At 38.5% G+C, this 22802-nt stretch overlaps 1 protein-coding gene across 8 annotated transcripts in view; it reads left to right on the top strand.

The window, feature by feature from the left end:
* Positions 1 to 22802, top strand: part of RABGAP1L (RAB GTPase activating protein 1 like) — a 556714-nt gene that overhangs the window by 165896 nt on the left and 368016 nt on the right. For all 8 annotated transcript variants that reach the window (XM_007061167.4, XM_027823604.3, XM_043521568.1 and 5 more), the window contains exons 12-13: positions 3424 to 3517; positions 9526 to 9676. In XM_007061167.4, coding sequence (XP_007061229.2) covers positions 3424 to 3517; positions 9526 to 9676 — 245 coding nt within the window. The remainder of the gene's footprint in view (positions 1 to 3423; positions 3518 to 9525; positions 9677 to 22802) is intronic.

Raw genomic sequence — 22802 nt, forward strand, 5'->3', positions numbered from 1 at the left:
CACATTGCTTTGAGTGTTTTTGAGGTGCAAGACATGAGCTATCTTTGTCCTCATTGTTGGCTGTCAAATTCAAGGACCAATATGTTTTTATTAATGACTTGCACTTGGCAACTGCTGAGATTATTAATTAGGAACCTGTACTTGGAGTCAGAGTGACAGCGATGAAGATTTAGTTAGGAGAGGAATCATGCCAGTATGTTGGACAGATCCTCCTCTACATGTTGGCATCAGTAGTTCAATATATCAACTTGTTTCTAATATGAAATGTTGAAAATTCTTGGAAAATTAAAGATGTTCGCAGAGACTCAAGAGTGTGGCTGAGCTCTGTCACACTCTCTTGTGGAGCAAAAGTTGCTTTAAGCCATCTTTTGTGCTCTCTGGATTCTTGGGATAGTTTGCCCCCAGGCAAAGTTGAAAGCATACTCAGGCCTGCTCTGAACTATACTTAGCTGCTTTGGGACTCCGAGGATAATGGGAACATCGCAGCGACTCTTTCGTGCTGCCAGAGTGGTACAAAAGAGCTGTGATTGGGCCTGATCACAGTACCAGTTATCTTCTAAACCATACTATTTTGAATATTTAAAAGTATTGGGTTTTTATTTTGCTTTTAAGATTGTGTTTAAAGACCTAAAATTACTAGTAAACATATAATCAGAAATCTGTGGTTTCAGTGGTTGGAACCAGGAAAAAGTTTGTATAGATGGTAACAGGTCCTCCTTTGTATCTGTATTTATTTTTGATGATGGTCAGTCCTCTGATATATGTGAAATACAAAGATCTCATAATTTCTTTTGGCAGTCTAATTTGGCCCCACCTTGGCCATAAATTCGTCAGTACCACTCTGCATATTAGATGGCGTCAGATGAGAGCAATGTGAAATGTTTCAGTGTGAGACGGAAGGGGATTTTCCTGTAGTTAAGGTAGTGGACTGAGACTCTTAAAGATCCAAGTTCAGTTCCCAGCTCTGACACGGTGTGAGACTTCGGGCATGTCACTTAAACTCTCTGTATGTCTGTTCTTCATCTGCAAAATGGGGATATTTCCTTTCTTCCACTCTGACTGTAAACATCTTGTGGTAGATATGTTGCTCCAAAAGCTCTTGGGCCAGTCCTTCCACAGCTTGAGAAGAATCTTCACCAAGTTCATGTGCCTCAAAAAAAAAAAGCTCCAAGATTATCTCATAGACTCCTCAAATTATTCTGATTGAATGGAGGATTAGGTCAACCCAACTAAATGAGTTACTGTCTTTCCATATAATGGTTGTGGTCACATTGTTTCCCAGTACACAAAACACATGTAACCCCACTAAGTCTTGCACCTGAGAGGGAACACTTTGTGACATCAAGCCCATTTCCTTTTCAGTTGTGCCAGCCAATACCCTATGAGATGAATCTAGTCTTTAATCATGAGCCTTTCTAGAAAGAAAAGGAGTACTTGTGGCACTTTAGAGACTAACCAATTTATTTGAGCATAAGCTTTCGTGAGCTACAGCTCACTTCATCGGATGCATACTGTGGAAAATACAGAAGATGTTTTTATACACACAAACCATGAAAAAATGGGTGTTTATCACTACAAAAAGTTTTCTCTCCCCCCATCCCACTCTCCTGCTGGTAATAGCTTATCTAAAGTGATCACTCTCAAACTGGACAGTCTCTACGTAAAAGAATAAATGGATGCAAATCAGATGTCAAGAATTATAACATTCATAAACCAGTCGGAGAAAACTTCAATCTCTCTGGTCACGCGATTACAGACATGAAAGTTGCGATATTACAACAGAAAAACTTCAAAACCAGACTCCAGCGAGAGACTGCTGAATTGGAATTAATTTGCAAATTGGATACAATTAACTTAGGCTTGAATAGAGACTGGGAGTGGCTAAGTCACTATAAAAAGTAACCTGTTTTCCCTTGTTTATTCCTTTCTCCCCCCTCCCCCCCACACTGTTCCTCAGACTTTCTTGTTAAACCCTGGATTTGTGCTGGAAATGGCCCACCTTGATTATCATACACATTGTAAGGAGAGTGATCACTTTAGATAAGCTATTACCAGCAGGAGAGTGGGGTGGGGGGAGAGAAAACCTTTTGTAGTGATAAACACCCATTTTTTCATGGTTTGTGTGTATAAAAACATCCTCTGTATTTTTCACAGTATGCATGTGATAAAGTGAGCTGTAGCTCACGAAAGCTTATGCTCAAATAAATTGGTCAGTCTCTAAGGTGCCACAAGTACTCCTTTTCTTTTTGCGAATACAGACTAACACGGCTGTTACTCTGAAACCTTTCTGGAAAGAGTTCTCTCTCTACTTCATTAAACTTCTGTCTGTGAAACTTGAGGTTTGGATGTGGGTGATAAAGCTTCAGAAACAACCCCTGGGCTGTAGATATATATCTCAGCTAGCAAAGCATATAACTGTTTAGAGTACACTTTTCAATAGTGAAGTCCCATTTTCAGAAGTGATTTAGAAACCTGAACTCAATGAGATTTGGGGCTTGTTTCCACAGGGAAATAGCAATTCTGGAATAACTGTTTTGCAATAGCTATTTTGGAATAGCTCCCTGCATTGATGATGTATTCCAGAACATAATTGATGTAATTCCAGAATAGTGTCCATATGGGGGAGTTATTCTGTTATAGCTAAATTATACCAAAATAGCTGTGCTGGTCAGTTTCCCCGGTGACGTTTGAAAATGGGATTTAGACTCCTAACTCACTTAAACTGTTTAGAAAATGTTCCCTGTAACCCATATCTTCAACATAATTTCTGATTCACAGGCTCATCCCATCCATTTTACCTCTGTATCTAACTCTCCGTTAAAGCCACTTATCCTTAACACTCCTGAGATTATTGCCTCTTCACTTCTAACTTCCCATACAATTTCAGCTTCCAAGTCACGATATCACTTTTGCTGCTCTTCTGTGGATCTTTTTCAGTAAGATACTGTTGCATCACTGTGGAGTGTGATCAGAGTTCCTGAGGCAAGAACTGTGCATGGTGTCCTAGGTGTGGTGCAATGTAAGGGACTAATATAATCTGCTCTACTTGATGAGAAATTTCTCTGTATATAAAACCTGGAAATGGAATTGGCTTGTATTTGGCAGTAGTATAGTACTGAGTACTCTTATTTAATGCATCACTGATTGCCACCAAGTCTCTTCACATAATGCCTTTCTAGATACTAGTTCCCTAATCTATGTCTGTTGTGCATTCTTTCCTAAATGTATTAATTTTAAACTTCTGCATCTTACATTTCATCCCTCACTTGTCTGCACAAATCCTCAAGCTTTCCATATTCCTTTGTATTTTCTGCCTTTTTTTGTGTTGTCTCCTATAATTGTTTTGTTTTTTCAGAAAAAATTGTTATTCTATAAATCTGTTAGCACTTTGGTAAATGTGTGCATGTTTTTGTTTCTTTGCAGAAAGCGATAATGAACTCTCAAGTGGTACTGGTGATGTGTCTAAGGATTGTCCTGAGAAGGTCTTGTATTCCTGGGGAGAATTACTGGGGAGATGGTAAATATTAACTTTCTCATTTAGATTTTTAAATACTGAACCTTTTCACCTTTCCGAAAAGCAGATAAAGGCTCATAAAACAATACAAGGCCTAAAATTCCCTTGGCTTAAATTTTAATTTTCTTTTTCCATTTAAAAAAATCCCCAAACATTTTAGTTATGATTATAAAGTAGAGATGCTCCATATGAAAACGTGTCTTTAAACCCAGAGCATAAAGGATTAGCACTTGTATTTTTAATTGGTGGTTATTCTGGGGATCTCTCTCCCAGTGCTTCCATGAAAGCCCTGGTCCCTGTGTTACTGCGTTTTCCGAGGTTTATTTGACTAATTATTCTCCTCAATTTTGGTGTTAAACATGGTTCATTTCATGCTCCCTCCTCCCCATCCTGTTTAAATGCTTATCTTTATAACCTGATTTATTAATTTGTACTAATTTGTCTGTTCCCAAATCTTTCCTCCTTATGATGTTACATGTTGTGTATTATGGTTTCATTGGTATTGATTCTTTCTGTTGGTCCTATATGTGATAGAATCCCAAGGGGACACTGATCTGTTTTCTCAGATGCCAGGAAGAGGTTTTTAAATCATGTAACAGACTTCAAATTGCCTTGCTTAGACCAAATTAAATTTGATCAAATGTATTTTTTGGCAAAATTCTCAATTTCAAGTTAACCTTCAAATGCATATTGACACAAGGTTAGAAAAATTAAAATTGAGGGCTTACATGTTTGAGGAACTTAGTCTTCCCAGGTGAACAAATGCATGTTTACATCTTTCAAAAGAAGGCAATCCAGGATACATGAAAGGCCTGGTGAAAAGTTAGAATTTGATGAAATATCTTAGAAATTTTCAAATACCTAGAAAACAGGTTGCAACTTTTTTCAGACTGATAAAAACATATTCGTTTCACCTTTCCACAACTCAAAAATGTCCAGAAGAGTTTTACCCAAATGAAAATAAAATGCTGTTGAGATGCAGACCGAGCATAGAAAATTTTAGGCCACAATGTGGAGGTTGAAAGGTATGAGCATCTGCAAATTGAAGGTTGTAATAGAAACTGTTTTGCCAATAACTATAGTGTGTACTGCCTAGGCTTGTGAAAAGAAACACATTCATGGAATGAAGTAGCTACATGGATAGTGCCAGTATGGATGGAATGTTATTTTTGGGACTTCAGAGCTAAGTGGGAAATAGATTAGAACAAAAACTCTGTGTGTGTGTGTGTGTGTTATGGAACTAGCAAAATATGCATGCATCAAACCAGATTATCCTTATTCCCTTATTATTTGTGACTCTGTTCTTTATCTTGCCTCTGTTTTGTTGCTTTCACCCATTGAATCAAGTCTGCTATTAAAATGTAGGATCATTAGGTGCGGTGGGTATTTTATTTTTCTGTAAAGTACCTAGCACTCTTTGGGTGCTAATATGGTGATAGGGTTACAATAATAAGATTGTGGTTGTTTCTGCTAAATTGTGCCACTGCAGAGTTATACCCGACTTTCATTTAAGAATTTAAAATTTTAGAAAAATGTAATTGAAGGAATGGGATGGAATGGATCTGCTGCGGGATTTAGCTTCAGCACTCACTCAGTCTTTAAATAAGATTAGATTGGAATGCAAAGCGCTTTTCCATCCTTACTTTTCATATGCAAATGCTCCTGAAAAACACCCAGGGTATGAGTAGTGAGCCGGAGGGGAAGGACCTCAACCAGCTTGAAGAACAGCTGCTGCAGGCCCCTGCCTGCTAGTTTGTCTGAGGACTTTCTTTGTGGGGACCTTCTGCTACTATTAACCCAGCAGAGTCCTCTGTCTAGGTGGTGGCACCAGGAGCCATCCTCTACAGCAGTGGTGCTCAACCTTTCCAGACTACTGTACCCCTTTCAGGAGTCTGATTTGTCAAGTCTCAAGTTTCACCTCACTTAAAAACTACTTGCTGACAAAATCAGACATAAAAATACAAAAGTGTCACAGCACCCTATTACTGAAAAATTGCTTACTTTCTTATTTTTACCATATAATTATCAAATAAGGGAATATAAATATTGTACTTACATTTCAGTGTGATACTTGAGCCTGTTTTTCATTTGTGAGCCTTGTCTGAAGCCAGAGCCTTGGGTGGCAGAGCTGAAGCCAAAGCCCTGATGCTCAAGGCTGAAGCATGTATCTTAGCTTCGCGGGGCCCCCGTAGTGCGGGGCCCTGGGAAATTGTCCTGCTTCCACCCCCTAACATCAGCCCCACACTTACGACCCCTCTAAACCTGTCCTGCAACCCCCCTGGAATTCACAACCCCCAGGTTGAGAAACTGATCTCGATGTGTTGAGTACCCCTTGCAAGACCTCTGCATTACCACCAGGGGTATGTGTACCCCTGGTTGAGAACCACTGCTCTACGGGGCCTTCTGCTGTTGTGGTAGAAGGGATGCCTCCACCTTGAGACCTCTGTGCGGTTAGGTGGGGCTGGGGCATTGCTGGTCATGTGCTGACCCCAGCATGTTCAGATGTAGAGATAGGTTTGGGCTTACTGTATAAGTATAAATTGGATATACTGTATAAGTTCTCCCAAAGAGAGAACAGGTAGGCTGTCCACTGCCATAGGAGATGATTCTTGTGTGGATGGTCTTCGCTACTACCACCACCTCAGATTGAGAGGGGGCTTGGAGATGTGCCTGAAGTCCCAGATTGCCTTAATCCAGGCTTGCATTAATGAGAGGTAGGAGGAAATGGATTAAACCTAAAACACGCTTGCCCAAATTCAGCTTTAGTGTAACTCCACTGATGTTATGTCAGAGATGAATTTCGCCTGTTCAGTATTTGAACTTTTGAGGAATTGTTTAGTCTTTCCAGGATTTTTTGAAAAGTATAGCATTAAACAGTTGATCAGAAATGTAACAGTTTGAAAATTAAAAATAGATAAAATAAAATAAGCTCCTCCAACGAGCCAAACGCTACAGCATATGCTGAAAGAGGATACATGCCTTTGTAAGAAATTAACATTTCCGTCTTGAGAATTGGTGCACTGATTGTTTTGGAGATAAAAACTTCTTGCATGTTAATTGCTACCTGTCATTTAATGTTACTGTATATGGGTGGACTGATATGACAGAAAAATTGCATAGACGTAGTCTGTAAGAGATTTTTCCTAAAAGAAGTCATAACAAGATAAGCAGAAAACAAACAAACAAATGGAAGATAGGGGACTGTCTTCTCATTTATTTAATAAGTCACAGTATGTAGGGCATCCTTAGAATGAGGTTTATTTTTTGAGCTGAACTTCTGTCATAACCAGCTGAATTCTCAAAAAGATGTGGATAATAGCTTCTGATGTGTACATAGATAATGGCCATACTTAGTAGTCTTTAACCAGAAATATTTATAGCAACTGTAATTTTTTATTGTTTTTGTTATGTCTTCCCAGGCCATAATCATATGGTCTTGGCATCTCTGATAATATCCTGTATTTGTTCTTTGACCTATTAAATAACAGCTGCTGAAGTGTAGCCAAGATAATAAATGCACTTTGTAAGAAATTAAAGATGTAAATCCACCAGTAGCCATGAGAGACCTAGTCCTTTCCAAATGCCAAACAGTGTATGTGATAAAAATAAGCGGATAAGCAAAGCTTTGTGGGGTTTTTTTTTTTTTAAAAGCTGTTTCCACAGCCAAACAGATGGCAGAGAGTCATCGGGCAATAGAGAAAATAAAAAGCATACATATTTATTTTCTACAGTAAAATGGACAGCAAGGAGTATTAATAGTTTAAACTATTTCCCAGATAGACACTCAGATACCTGAAGAGTTGCTAATTGTAAAGGTACAGAGTTTTGCTTGACTGCATGGTTATTTTATAATGTAAACTGAACTATCTAATACTATCGAAGTGCTATCTGTGCAGTAAAATTCATGTACTTGAGTATTTATGTAACAAATCAGTTATGATCCTGTGCATGCAGTGCTCGAACATGCTTGGAAGTTGGAAATATATGATGGTAATGGAGTACAGTATTCTGCTCTCTTAACTATCACTGTATATTATCATCTGTGTGCTCTTGCTGCTGGTAGTGAAGAATTGCTTATTGTCTTTCATGTGCATGTGAAAGTTTACCATCTTAGCTCTTTGTTGGATTTATCTACACGTTAAAAGGCTCAGAATTAAGTAGGCCTTTATGTTTACTTACAAAGAAAAATTGTTTGCTTTGGTTTCTGTAAATTACCTAACAAATAAAAAGAAATTGTAGTTAAATGTGCAGGTGTGGGAAGCTCACTCGAAAGTACAGCATATATCTTATGGAATTATTGCTTCAGAATTGATGAACTTCATCACCCCATTTCAGACTGTTTAAACTTTGTGTATTTTGGGGCCATAGTTATTTGTTTGGTTTTATGACAATAGTATTCCATTCTTTTTTCTTTTGTTCCCTTCTTACCACTTGCCTGGTTGGTGGTTGTTTCACTTTCAGTTTAAATTAAATTATAAAGTCGGCGGGCGGGGCGGGGTAGGGACTTGGTTTTCTTACTTGTCTTTTCATAGCAATGGCACTATATAAATAATTACCAAACACATCTTAAACTACTTTCTCGTGGGTATAGATATCTCGCTAACTAGTTCATGCTCACTGTGTGTGTAACTTGTGTTTGAGACCAGAGAATCAATTCAAACACTGACCTTCTGCTGCATTTTTGGAAATTGCCATGGTAGATCAAAGCAATGTTCATCCAGTTCAGTGTCTTGTCTCTGACAGTGGACGGTATCTGATGTTTTTAGAAGAAGTTCTGAAATCTCTATAATTGAAAATTACAAAATATACTTATGGGAGAAACTTCACCCTTCCATTAGGTGGTTAGTGGGTGGGATTTTATTCTGTGAAATATGATGGTTGATGTGTCGTACATGATTAACCCATCTAATGTAATTGACGTGATAGCAGTGATGCCGCTATCATTGTGTAATCCTTTTTAAATTCTACTAGGCCCTTTCTCTCAATTTTTGAAGTGAATTCCACAGGTGAATTATGTGTTAATTTTTTAAAAAAATATGTCCCAGCCATGCATGAATCTTTTCCATCTTCTACGCAGGGAGTGGGACTAGGTTGAGAAGCAGTGGACAAGAAGTCTAATAGAGAAGTGCTAAATTATTTTTAAAAATACTTTTTAATTAATTTTCACTCATTAATTAATAGATTTACTTGTAAATCCTTAGAAAAATTACTTCAGTACTCAGAGGAAGTGCTGTAATTTGGTGGGTTTCAGAGTAGCAGCCATGTTAGTCTGTATTTGCAAAAAGAAAAGGAGTACTTGTGGCACCTTAGAGACTAACAAATTTAATTTGGTGGAAACACTGTATACTCTTCATAAGTAACAAAGAGGTTGAATCCCTGCTTTACAAGCAAAACTCAACTCAGCTTTAACTATGGAGCTGTAACTAGTGCCTCTATCACAATAATATTAAAATATTATCAGTGCCTCTTTTTATGAAACCCAATGTATTTTATTTGCTTTTTTAAACTGCAACTGTACATTGAGCAGATGTTTTAAATGAACTTCCATAATGGCTTTGCCTTTTTCCTTAATAGTTAGTTAATTTTGAGCTCACCTATGTGTATGAATAGAGAAACTGTTCTGTGCACTACAGATTGTTGCACTTGCCAACAATGAATTTAATTTATCAATGTGTTCTCCATTGACTAGCTTGGCTCCCTTTTCAGTTCTTCACTTTTCTAGTCTTGATTAAACCTCTCTAACGTTGACCTTTTGGGTAATGAGCAAATTTTGATTTTGGGAATTCAGCAAATTTTGTCACCAATCCTGATATGAGTTCTTGTGGCAGTTTTGTTAGTAACCTGAGAAGTACTTGCAAATATGAGCAATGAAACAAATATTTATGGTTTGAATTAGTCGTGACTGTACTTTTGAGAAAAACACACATACTCAGAAAACTTTCCGTGTATTTCTCATACTGAATGTTTGTCTCCTCATATAGGAGAGGTAAACACTTAATTTGTTTTCTCAGGCACAATAACCTTGTTGTGCGACCAAAAGGACTGTCTACACTGGTGAAGAGTGGCGTTCCAGAGGCACTAAGGGCAGAGGTTTGGCAGTTGCTAGCAGGATGCCATGACAACCAGGCCATGTTGGACAAATACAGAATTCTCATCACAAAGGTAAAAATTATTTATGCTTTTGTTTTCTAGAATAAACTATATAGAACCTCAGTTTTGTGTGGCTGAAAAGTGACAAGTGTGCAGAATTGTTTTAAAAAAAAAAAAAAAGTAATTTGAATGGTGATGAACACACTTTACCCCCTGCCGTGGGTAGCTGCTGGATGGCATTAATTAACAATAGAATCCAATGACCTATATCCATAGTAATGTTTGACATTTAACTTTCTGCTTGCCTTGATAACAACCACTGCATAGTCTTATTTTTAAAATGTTGGGTCTTATTTAAGATTTATTGTTTGTTACACAGCAATTGGAGGCTGATGCTATTTTAATTTTTGCTCTTTATTGAAAGAATATGATCTTGGCAAAGGCTTTTTTATATAAGAATATTAAAAAGTATATTTAAGTATGAAGAGACTTGGCTCCTCTTCTCATCACATGGTTTCCAGTGCATAGCATCATTAGTAATCTGGAGCAGTGGTTCTGCAAACTTTTCATTCTATGGACCACTCTGTGAGTGGAATATCCTCTCATGGATCACCTCCCGTCACCACATCCCAATGCCTCTGGTGCTTGGGTGTCCTAATAGTTTTTGCAGATTATCAGGAAAGGCTTCCCAGACTACTGATGCCCATGGACCAGAGTTTGAGATTCATTAGTATAAAGTTACAAAGCTTCTGTGCATTTTCAGACTAGTCATTCTGTTTTATAAGATTTATCTATCTTATGTTTCTAAAACACATATTACTGTCGTTTTATCTGATTTAAATCAATAGCCACAAAGATGAGTGTGATGGAAGCAAGTAATGACTCCAGTTTTACGTTGTGGTTGTAAAATGTACTGGATTTATAGCCCCAGAGACTGAAATTTTCTGTCCACAGAAAACATACAGCATGGGCAATGGCAATGCAAACTTCTCACAATGTCCTCTCAGTATGACTCAGTCCTGACTACTGTACTAGTAGTAATTAGTAGCATACGTAGGGTGCCATCATTTTAGTATCTGGTGTCCTCACAAGTCTTAAATAGAGACATTAGAGGGATGGAACTCTATCTTATCCTGTTGTTGCTTGTACCTTTTAATCTGACCAGTCAGCTGGGGTTTTAAGGTGAGAAAGTTGCTCCTGGAATTGAGAGAAGAGTTTGGTCTTCATGGCCTGTTTAGCCTTGCCAGCAGGAGTATCAGTTGATACTGTTTTTTGTGATTTGGACACAGTTTTCTCTGGGAGCCATTTGGAGACCGCCATTTTGTTGTGTGCTGCATCAAATCCATTCACCGTTATTCCTCCCCTCCATTCTAACAGTGGGGAAGCTGTTTATTGCAGGGTAAAAAAGTTGGTTACTTTTTTATATGACTCTGATCTTCAAACTGTTGCCTTACAGAAATATGTAGCTGCAATTTGTGCTTTTCATGAACTAATAGAAGATAAGGATTTCTAGGTGGCTTATATTTTTCAAGATTATTAAGGGACAATTGCATCTAACGTTCCATATGAAATTTTTGAAAACTCAGTTTTGCTGAATGGAAATCTTTTTCTCTGAAGGCATGAACTTTGCCCCATCAACTACAAATATACAAAAGCTGGTGGTTTATATAATTTGGCATATGATGGATAAAATGGTTAGTGAAATGAGATGAAGTGGTTTTTTTTTTTTTTTTTCCAGTGAAGATGTTGTTTTCACTTTAAATGTTCATCATTCTGCTCACATCTTTTACTGGCCCTCATGCCGGTTCTAGTGAGGTCTTATTCTGTAAGTGAGAACCTAAAGACCTTATGAGATCTAGCAGGTATTAACAAAGTCTATACAATTTGTGTTGTTTTAACATCCTGTGTTTCAAATTTGTTCTGAGGGGGGCTTGTCATTCAAAGGCTTACGTTTAAAATTGGCTGTAGCATGCTTTTTGTTCGTCCTATGTGGTGTAACTGTGCGTGGGGTAGATGAATGGGAGGGGGAGAGAAAAATACAAAGACTTTCCCATTAGTGTTTCAGCAAGTATCACTTGCTTCCGTTCTCAACGTGCTGGGGCACAACCCAAGAAGTTGTACCCCTGATTATCTTGGCTAGCAAAGGTGAATGGAGAGCAATTCAGCTGTTAGTAGGAATTGTCAGTAATGCCTTTTTAGCATCTTTTAAAGAAGCAGTTGTTAAACTCTTGATACAAAGAATCTTAATTAGAGCAGTGTCTACAACCTCTCTTTTTAAGGGAGGTTTATTGAGTAGGCTGTGGCAAAGCAGCTCAGATAATATCGAGAGTGTCAATACATCTGGGGATCTTTATTTTAGGCCTTGTTATGGTATGGAGGTTGAATTGTAGGATGATCATCTTTTGGTGACTGAAGATTAAGGGTACATGCTCATGCTGTTGGATCCATCTTCAGTCTTTGATCACAAGATACTGTTAACATGGACATTTGTGGACCCTAGCATGGATAGTTGAACCAGCCCCATTCTTTTTTCTCTGACAGGTTCAAAACATTTGGCAATTGCTTATCTGTGGATGTCAAGGCTAATTCCCCACTCTGGCACTTTTGAGTACAGAAGGTGGGGGCCCGCAAGGCTCCTAAAAATTAATACTGGCCGCTCCAGGCTTGTATTAAACTCCCATTTCTGACCTGGGATTGGTAGATGCTGCCACCACCCAAGTGCAGAACCCCTGTGAGAGCCCAGGAAGGCGCACTTGGAAATTCCTTCCCGTGAGGTACCCTCAAGCCCTTTCACCCCCCATCCAGGGAAGAGTTGAGAAGGGGGGGGGGGGGAAGAAAAGGAAATCAGTTGTTGTCACCAGCTAATTAAACAACATGTGCACAAACCTCTTAAGACACAAAAATCCAATTCTATTCTAAAAAAAAGTAAATGTTATTAATAAAAAAAAAAGGAAAAAATACATCTGGGAACTCAGGCTATTGCTAGATCTTAAAAGAGGAACTGCAAGGATTAAGCATCAAGAATAGCTTTCCTGAGGTCCAGCTTAAAGGTTACAAGCAAAACAAAAGCACCTGGGCTTAGCACAGAGGAATCCACAAGCCGTAACGAAATAAAAGGGATAAACCTAATCACGTCTTCCTAGACATTTCCTGATCTACTTACATATCTGGGGTTTTAAATGAGTAGTTTCTAGGTATAATACTGATGATTTTTTTGTACCTGGCCCAAGCTTCTTACAGCATAAACACTGTCCTGTCCGCCTCTCCCCAGGAGAACGACAGACAGACAAAAGGGGAGTCTTGTTTTAATTTTAAAAAGTTCTATCCTTCCATTGGCTCTTTTGGCCAGGTGCCCACTCACTTCTTTTTACTTATGCATAGCAGTGAGAGCAATTAGAGAACAGCTACTAAGAGGGATTTTATAACTGCTGGCTGGGTGTCCATAAAAGGGAACTACCCTCCCGCCCCTTCATTTATCATAGTGGACACTCTCATGTGCAGTACTCCAGGATTCTGTTCTGTCATGCCTCCTGCTCGACATCTATCTGAGGCTGTTAAGGGAGAAAGTTAAGTGGTATGAGTTAGTGCCTTTAGTATACATATGATACCTAGCACTAAGGTCTTCCTATATCAGATCCAGACTGCACAGTCTATCAGCTTTTCCAGTCTCTGGTCAAGATAGAGGCTTTAATGAGAGCTACTTGGCAGAGCTCAATTTAGGGAAGACAGAAGTAATGTTGACAGACAGGGAAGAACAGTGGGAGGGAAAACCAAGGTGGCATGAGGTTCTTTGAATGAAGGAATTGGTTTGCCTTTTTGTTGCTACAGTTCACAGTGTGGGTTCCTCTTGGTTTCTTGTCTGCTGGATTTGCAGATAGGAGTGGTGACTCATAGACTTTAAGGCCAGAAGGGACCATCGTGATCATCTAGTCTGACCACCTGCACATCACAGGCCACACAACCTCACCCAACCACTCCTATTATAGACCCCTAACCTCTGGCTGGGTTACTGAGCTCCTCAAATCATGGTTTAAAGACTTCAAGTTACTGAGAATCCACCATTTACTCTAGTTCGAACCAGCAAGTGACTTGTGCTCCATGGTGCAGGGGAAGGTGAAAACCCCTCAGGGTCTCTGACAATCTGACCCAGGGGAAAATTCCTTCCAACTCCAGATATGGCAATCAGTTAGACCCTGAACACGTGGGGGAGACTCACCATCCAGACACCTGGGCAAGAATGCACTGTAGTAACTCGGAGCCCTCCCTGTATAGTGTCCCATCTCTGGCCATTTAAATTGTTTGGTAATAGCAGTGACAGATGGGCCACATGCCTTTGTTGGCAATCCCATCATACCATCCCTCAATAAACTTCTCAAGCTTATCTACAGAAGAGGATAGAAACGTCAAATCTATCCTATCTTAAGTATCCACCATGCTTTATTGTTTCTCCACTTTCTAGACACACAGAAACACTCAACTTCCTGTGAATGATTCTAGATAATGTAGTCCAACAGGAAATTGCTTGTATTAAGTAGTATTGTAATTAGAAATACCATGGAGAGCACTCAAAACACATATCGGTATTTTGTAACAGTGACTGCCAAATTTCCCTGAATCGAAGGAACGAATTGTGGGAGTAAAAGAAGGAAGACGGACATTGAATTATAAGGGGACAAAGTCCAGAATTACACACCTCCCCCAACACAGGCAATCCAAGAACGTCCAGACCGGACTGGTGCAACATAAGTAAAATACAGGATGTTGGCACCTTGGATGCTGGTCCAGGCTCAAAGCCATTGGTTCAATAAGAGCTACACACAAAATGAATGCAGGTGCACCAGCAGTTAAGTGTAAGTGCCTCCCACTATTCCAATGGTTTTGGCCAGCACACGGCATTGCAGTACATCACAGACCCACTCTAAGAACAAATATGCCTGATAGAAATCTGATACACGCCTGTAATGCTGGCAGACCAACAGTGGGGAAAAAAGCACATTTCATACCACCCAAGAAGCTCAGCACAACTTCTGCAATTCGCTCACAGAGAGTACTTTTTTCTAGCTGTACTTTGGTAGAAGGTTGTGACTTTATCATTTTGAATGTAGACTGTGCGATACTACTGCATGCCTTTGTCGCTTCCAGATTGGATTGCTGCTGTGCAGTCTGCCACATTGTGACTAGCTTTTAAATGGGTGGAAAGGGGTAGGGTGCATGGAAGTAGCCTTTCTATGTACCTGCAGAATGGAACAGCCTTTGCACATGCCACTGTGTATCAAGAAGTTCGCATTTTGTTTCTGGGTGTGACCTGCTGAATGCTGGCTGCTGTGTAGACTGCTTCTTTGCTTGCATGATACTGCAACACTTAAGGTCAGCTGTGGTAGTTGAGCTAACAGCCTTCATGTTTAACTGGAAGTGGGCTGGTGGTATGGTGTTTCCAGTTAGGGACCCACAACAATAGATCTTGCCCCACTCCCTTTAGTTTCATAAGGTTTGGATATTTATCTTAATGGCACATTGTAAAGATTACCTGTTTTCTCATGCTTTTCTTGGGGTTGAGTGGTTGTAGTTTGCATTGAGGATGTTTGCCTTTACTTTATTGGACTTTGAAGGGGTTCTTTCTTGTCAATGTTTTGTTTTGTTTTGTTTTTTTAAATCTTTATGTGCGTGAAGAACTTTGGACTTTTATTACAAATTGAAATAAATATCTGGTGGCCGGCTAGCTTGGGCAGTGTTGTACAATAAATCCAGGTTCAACTCTTCTGTTCACCACAGCGTATTTTTAAATTGCTGGGTTGAATGTCATTTCACTTTGTATGTTAGATCATTTTGCCTTATGTATACCTTCTTCTAATATTGTATATAGTTTGTTATTTCTCTGCATGTAGTTATTGCTCATATAATACTTTTTCTGTTTTCTATGAAAATCTCTTTAAGCTGTTGCAAAACCTAGGAACATAGGAATTGCTATAGTGAACCAGATAAAAGGTCCATCTGTTCTGATGTCTTGTCTCTAGTGATGGCTGTTACCAGATATCCTCTTAATGGACAATTATGGAATAATCTGCCAATAGGGAAAGTTTTTCCCTAAACCCTGTCAATTCAGGGTTGGTTTATATTTTGAAGAATTTTCTTTGGTATTTAAAAAAAAATGTTAATTTAATCTTGGATAATAAAACTCAGTATTTTATCCATATAAATGTCTGCTCCTCTTCTGAATCCTACTAAGGTCTTTGCTGCAATACATTTTTGTGATAATAAATTCCATAGATGGTTCAGTTTCAAAATTTAAATTTCCTGTCTTAATTTCATTGTGTCCTTTTGCCCTTGTATTATGAAAAGAAGGTAAATAGGAATGCTCACCTTATTTTTTTCTGTACCCTTCAATGCCTCTGTTGCCTCTTCTCTTATTTGTTTCCTTTCTGAACTAATCACCCTCTTTTTAGCCTTTCGTTGATGGGAGGTCTCTACATTCTCTGATTTTCATTGCTCTTCACTTGACCTTTCCTATTTGTGGATATCTGTGAACCCTGTATAAGTATTCAGTGTTTCGGTTCATTTCTGGAAACTCAGTGTCTTGTTGGGTTTCTTGCCCTCTTGGTAGCATAGTCTCTGAAAGTACGAATCTTTACAGTAGAAGACTTGGATGCAAACGAGTAAATAAATTAACTTTAATTAAATGTTTGCAAATATGGATTTAGGGACCTAACTTGAGGCACAAAGTAGGAAAACTTTGGCTTTAGTCCCTAAGCAGGAATGAGGAAATGACACTTAGAGTCTCTAATACTGAATGTATAATATCTAGCCATTATTGCTTATGACTATCTCAAGTAGCGAAGAGAGTTATGTTAGTGTCTGGAGGCTTTGAAAATACTCCAGCACTGACCTGACATAACCCACAGTGAGGATCTAGCTGCTTGACTTCATGGAAAATTACTGCTTGTAGGCAGGCAGCAGGAAATACATCATATGTGGACCATAAGATGAGTTAAATTGTGGTAGATACTAAAAATAAATGTAATTCTAATTTGGAATTTTAATAATGTACAAACTTATTGAAAACATCATAATTTGACAAACAGTAATGCAAAAAATACTTCTAATTGTCTAACCATGTACTGTCAAGTAACTTCATAATTAATGTTCCCACATTTCAGCGTACAGTTCAGTGACGACATAAAATGGTCATTTAATTTTTAACGATGCAACCACATCAAAATAGCATTTTAAATACATTTTGTTTTCCCTTTTGTGAGTGTTAGAGTCTGTGTTTTGCGTGGGGTTGGGGTTTTTTAAACTCAACACAGGAAAGAAAGATTTCTCCCCTTATTAGAAAGATGATTTATAACATACCTTGTCCTCCAAGAGCCATGTCTGTTGTTCTTGACACAACATTGAGAGAAGCAACTTGCAGAAGCAGGCAAGCTAAATGGAGCCACCTGCTATGATGGACAAATGGCATGTAAGGTAGGGAAACTGAAGCAGGAAAGCATTTCTGATGAGAGAGAAAAGGAATGGGTAGTAGTGTCAGGCTGTCTGCAGTGGCTCACAAATGTGAGTGCCAACTTAGGGCAGACTGTTACAAACCAGGGCACAAACCCCAAACTAGTGTGTTCCATAATTAGATTTCACCAACCAAGTATGAACTCTTCAAGCACTGTAAGCACTGTACTCTTCAAGCACTGTAAGCCTCAACATGGATTCATGAACAGCCCCCTAGGATATTACAGTCTATCTTGCCACCCAGGCAAGTCTGCCTTTGTGATAGATGATCCCTTACACCAAAAATCACAATAATATTCAGGTTTCAGAGTAGCAGCTGTGTTAGTCCATATTCGCAAAAAGAAAAGGAGTACTTGTGGCACCTTAGAGACTAGCAAATTTATTTGAGCATAAGCTTTCGTGAGCTACAGCTCACCTCATAGGATGTAGCTCACGAAAGCTTATGCTCAAATAAATTTGTTAGTCTCTAAGGTGCAACAATATTCAGGTTACTCCCAGTCCGAAAGGACCAGTCACGTACCCCAGTCAATTGTACCTTAGATCTCTCACCAAAGACAACACTTGGCACATAGGTATCAATCACATTATAAAGTTTATCAGGTTTTGTTTACAGTTCATAAGCCCTGTCCTACCCACAACATCCTATCCATAAATCAATTTGCAAATCTTTTAAATGAAAGACTCAATATAAATGTGAATTATTATTTAAAGAGGCAAACATGGCCTATCACTTAGAAATAATAAAGGCACCTCACTGCAGAGGACTTGCCGGACTTGAAAACGAACAAAATCTTTCCTATCCTAGATGCATCTCATTAATGTTTCATGTTTCCTTAAATTTTGTGGCTTGATTCTTAAGAAAAAAACAAACTTATAATAGAACAAGGCAAACTATTATTAGTGTTGCCAGAATTGAATCAGCTCGAGAATTATTGTTCTTTCAAGTTCTCTGTGATTACTTAATGGGATGCTGTCAGTTTAAAATCACATTTCTCTGTTTGCTAAGGTGCTAGATAAAATATTAAATATGTTTCTTAACTGCATACACAGGAACAAACGATCAAGGACAGGCAATTAGCAGACAATATTAAAAGAGAATTGAAAGTGATTTATTTAGTATGCTGAGAAAAAGAACAAAATTGTCATTATAAGATGTGTTTGGGGTTATATGGGGTGATAAATTTGGATGTGAATGCAATACAAATTTCCTTAAATGGACTGAGATTTGTATGAAGAACCTCAGGCAAGAGTTAATGGCTGTGTTTCTGTAAGAACTGACTTGTATAGGGGAACCAGACAAGTCTGTCCATGCTTGTCATTATTATTGGCTATGGAAATAGAAGCATTTGCCCAGAAAATTAGATATAATCAACTAATTAAATGAATGGAAGTGGGAAAAAATCAGCCAAAAATTAGCTCTGTTTGCTCACTGTGTAATGCATGTATCTGGGCCAAGAACGTAATTGCAGGCCATTCAGTTGGAGAACAACCTTTCCGGAGATTCTTCTGGGTTTCAAAATATGGGAAGTTTGATTCTGGGATTAAATTACAAAATCAGGAGAACAAATCTCTTCAAAAAACAAATTGAAATGGATACAGGGAAGCAATTGCCATCCAGTGAGGGGCCAGTTGAATGAAGGTACTATAAATGCCAGTGTTGAGACAGATCAGGGGAGTTATGGAAACGTGGAATAAATATACTATTTCTTGGCTGGTTAGAATCTCATTGATTAAAAAGAATAAACTAGGTAATATATTCATTCTGTTTCCAGCTGTTGTCATATTATTGTGATATCAGATACAAGTTTCCTAATTTGTTTCATACTATCTCAGTTTAAATGGGAAAAGAAAAGACCCAGAGTTAAGGCTTCAGGTCTTTATAGATCCTTTAAATAAGGAGGTTTTATGGTCTCTAATGTAAAATTAAACTTGCAAGTATGTCCTCTGAAAAAAAAATTGCTTGCAGCAAAATAGGGTTGCCAACTTTCTAATTGCGCAAAACTGAACACCCTTCCCCAAGGCCCCGTCCCCGCTCAGAGGCCCCACTCCCTCCAGCTCCTCTCCCTCCGTCCCTCGCTCTCCTCCACCCTCACTCACTTTCACTTGGCTGGGGCAGGGGGTTGTGACGGGAGAGGGGGTGAGGGCTTCAGCTGTGGTTGTGGGCTCCGGGGTGAGGCCAGAAATGTGGGTTCAGGGTGTAGGAGGGGGTTCCTGGCTGAGGCAGGGGGTTAGGGTGTAGCGGGGAGGGAGGGCTCCCGCTAGGGGTACAGACTCTGAGATGGGGCTGAGGGGCTTGGGGTACCGGAGCAGGCTCAGGGCTGGGGCAGGGGATGAGGGGTTGGGGTGCAGGAGGGGGCTCAGTGGGTTGGGGTGTGGGCTTCAGGATGGAGTTTGGGTGTGGGGGCGGGGCTCGGGGCTGGGTCCCTTTACCAGTAGTCTCTGGTCCAAAATTAAAGAACAAATTGAACTAATAAGTAGATTTTGCATTCCAAACCACCCAGGGTTTAGGTAAGAATCAGGGTAAGAATTTTCCCATTATGTCTTATTTTCTTCTATTCTGGTCAACCCTGGGGTTTTAAAAAGTACTTAGTTTGAGCTCCTCTTCTGGAGGAGCACATTCTTCCACAGAGCTGAACTAAATTTTATGCTAACAGAGTTTTAATACAGCTATTTCTATGCATTTTCCTGTTAATTCTATGCACAAGTTGAGTAGAAAAGCTTAAAGTAAAAGAAGAGTCTTCAAATAACCCATGTAAACCTGTTAAGAACATGTGCAAGCATTTATTTTTTTCAACATTTGAAATTCTAATAACTATATTTGTACAGTGGGAAAAACTTTGCTACATATTTAATATACTTTGCTTTTAATACACCTAGTTAATCTTCATTTTTCTAAGTTAACTAATGCAGCTGGAAGATAGAAGATGAAGGAAATTGAAAGTGAGCCAAAGCTTATTTAAATGTGAGTAAATCCAGTATACCTTGAAGTCCTTTGAAAGCTTTATAATTTCTGTTTCTATTAGGAAGCCCCCATGTTAATTTCTGACTGCAAAAGTAGCCTTGAAATGTTCGTTGTAGATTTGAGGATTATTTCTAACATGGAAAGACGCCATTGATTTGGATAGAAAATAGATCAAGCTTGTTATTTCTAGCAGCAACAGAGGATATTAAGTGAGAACCAAGAGGGAGAAGCATCTTTTATCCCAATGCACAATGCAGGCTTACATTGTTAAATGTTCTGGGACTAATTAAACAATAAAGGACTCTAATTAAAAAGGGGATTACATACCAGCTGCCTGTGCAGGCTGTTTTAAAGAAGGAAACTAGAAAAGAATATTTGCATAGCAACTTTCTTGCAAATTTCTCCTGTACAGGACATTTCATCTGTTTGTCCTAACTGAGGGTGGGTGAGTTTATGCTTCCATTTAGAGTAGAGCACCTTCTATTCCTCCTGTCGAGTGACCTGGGAAGCATCACTTGCCATTAAACTTGCTGCTTAGTGGTCTACTTCTAATATTAACCTGTATGAGAGCACCACTAGGAGGCAAGATTTTGTTCATTTTCAAGTCCAGCAACTTCTCGATAATGAGTTTTTGCAGTGAAGGGCTATTATTATTTCTAAATAGACTACTTTCTCTTCTTCTAATAAGACAAGTATTTACCGCAAAGACCCTTACAAACTGATTTATGGCTAGGGGATGTAGGTTAACAACTTTACTTTTGTGAAAATTTGTCTTGGGATCTTTGGAGACCACAACTTGTCCAAACTGTGGTTTCAAACCTGCTTAGGAAAAAAAGCACTTCTGGCTGCACATTGTTTCATGACGCTGTTTTAGAGTGGGAAATTTGCTCAATACTAACTCTGTGGAAAGCTCTCACCTACTGAATTTTTCTTCCAGCCTCTGGCTTGTTCCTTGGCTGTGTTCTATTTACATATTGAGTAGGCATGACCTCCTTACCTGCTTAGAGATAAGATCACCACCCAGGGTGGTGTGACTGCAGGCTCATATAAATCTTCTGTAATTGATAATGTATAAGGTATTTTTCTGCAGTTTGCTAAGAAAAAAGAGAAAAATATCCAATGATTTAAACATTATAAAAGCAGTTAAGATCTTCTCATTAAAAGGTGAAAATGACATATAAGTAATTCTTATTAATCATATCACACTTGGTCTGTGTTGTATATCAGTTTCTTAATGATTTGCTTGGATATTAGGTGAAATAATTCTTGTGAGAGCATACCTTCAGGTATTAGTATCATTGTGTGCTGTCTATGAGCTTGTTGCCCAATTTTATTTTTGTTTCATTTCAGTTTGTTCAATAGCCGTAGCAGATTCTGCTGCCTTAATTTTATCTACTTTTCCTAAGAGACAAAGGATAAGGTGGTTCTCTCCACACTCTTAGATTGTTCATGCCATGTTTTGTGAATCGCCAGTCTTTCTAAGTATCATACATTTTGCTCTTCATGAAGGAAGCTTATTTCAAGTGTCCGCTCAGACTGACAGGACAGCATGTCATTTTCTGGTGTAAATTAATAATAATCTGAGTTTTATAATGCTGAAAGTTAGGAGATAGAAAGGTCTCATGCTTTACAAACATTTCTAGTAGCTTTTTGATTTATTTCAGGAGTGCTGCATTTCTGCAGCTTTGAAGATTTTGAGCTATTATGCCATTTGAACTGAGCACATTTATTAGAAATAATTAGTAGAAGTTGAGGCATATTATTTCACTTGGAAAGCCAACCCATTCCTGTTTTCCTCAGTGTAACCTTTGTTGTTGGAATGAAGTGACTCATAAAGAAATATATTTTTAATTATGTTTTAGTAAAGTATTTAAACCCAGATTTTCAATGAATTGTGTACACATTTTGGTGCATATTTGAGCTGGTGTGGGAAGCTCTGAATAGTGCCCACAACCTCAGCTTATATGGCACACACACAAAATGCACATAGAACTGTTTGAAAATGTGTTCTCTAATCTGTTAAACCTATTGAGATGGTATTTGCATAGTGCACAGTGCCAAACTCATTAGTACTAAACAAGTAAATAATAATGGTTTATTGTACACTGCTTCTTCAGTACCATTGTGCAATAAATGAATATCCAATTAAGGAATACAATTGTTAAATACAATGAGGTACTTCGATATCAGATTTGAATGAAATTATCTAATGAAAATAATGAACAGGAGTTAGGAGAAAAGATCTTATTTAAAATCAGTGATGTGTATTTGTTAAAACACTTTGCCTAAAATACACTGTTAATAGAAATTAGTTTTATTCAGCTTTAAAGACTTCCTTAACGCTTAGAGCTTGATCATGTGACTTGTTCTTGACCTCAACTTCCATTGACTTCACTGAGAATTAAGGATGCTTGGCACCTTGGAGAAGAGATGCAGTATATTGCAAGATCAGGTACTTAACTATTTATGGAGTTTTTCATATGCTTACTTTTTTTGCTTAGTAATTGTAACTGTTTTTATGCTGCTGTCTTTTGTTTCACCTACTTGAACATAGACAGTGGCAGAAAAATTCTGACAAATCAGCAGCAAACCTAGGTGATAAAATTTGATGAAGCATTAGTCTCTCGTCTTTCCTCCAACTAAGGTGACCAGATGTCCTGATTTTATAAGGATAGTCCTGATATTTGGGACTTTGTCTTATATAGGCACCTTCCCCCACCAACTGTCCCAGTTTTT

Source organism: Chelonia mydas, chromosome 8 (genome assembly GCF_015237465.2).
Source record: "Chelonia mydas isolate rCheMyd1 chromosome 8, rCheMyd1.pri.v2, whole genome shotgun sequence".
NCBI classification, from domain to species: domain Eukaryota; kingdom Metazoa; phylum Chordata; order Testudines; family Cheloniidae; genus Chelonia; species Chelonia mydas.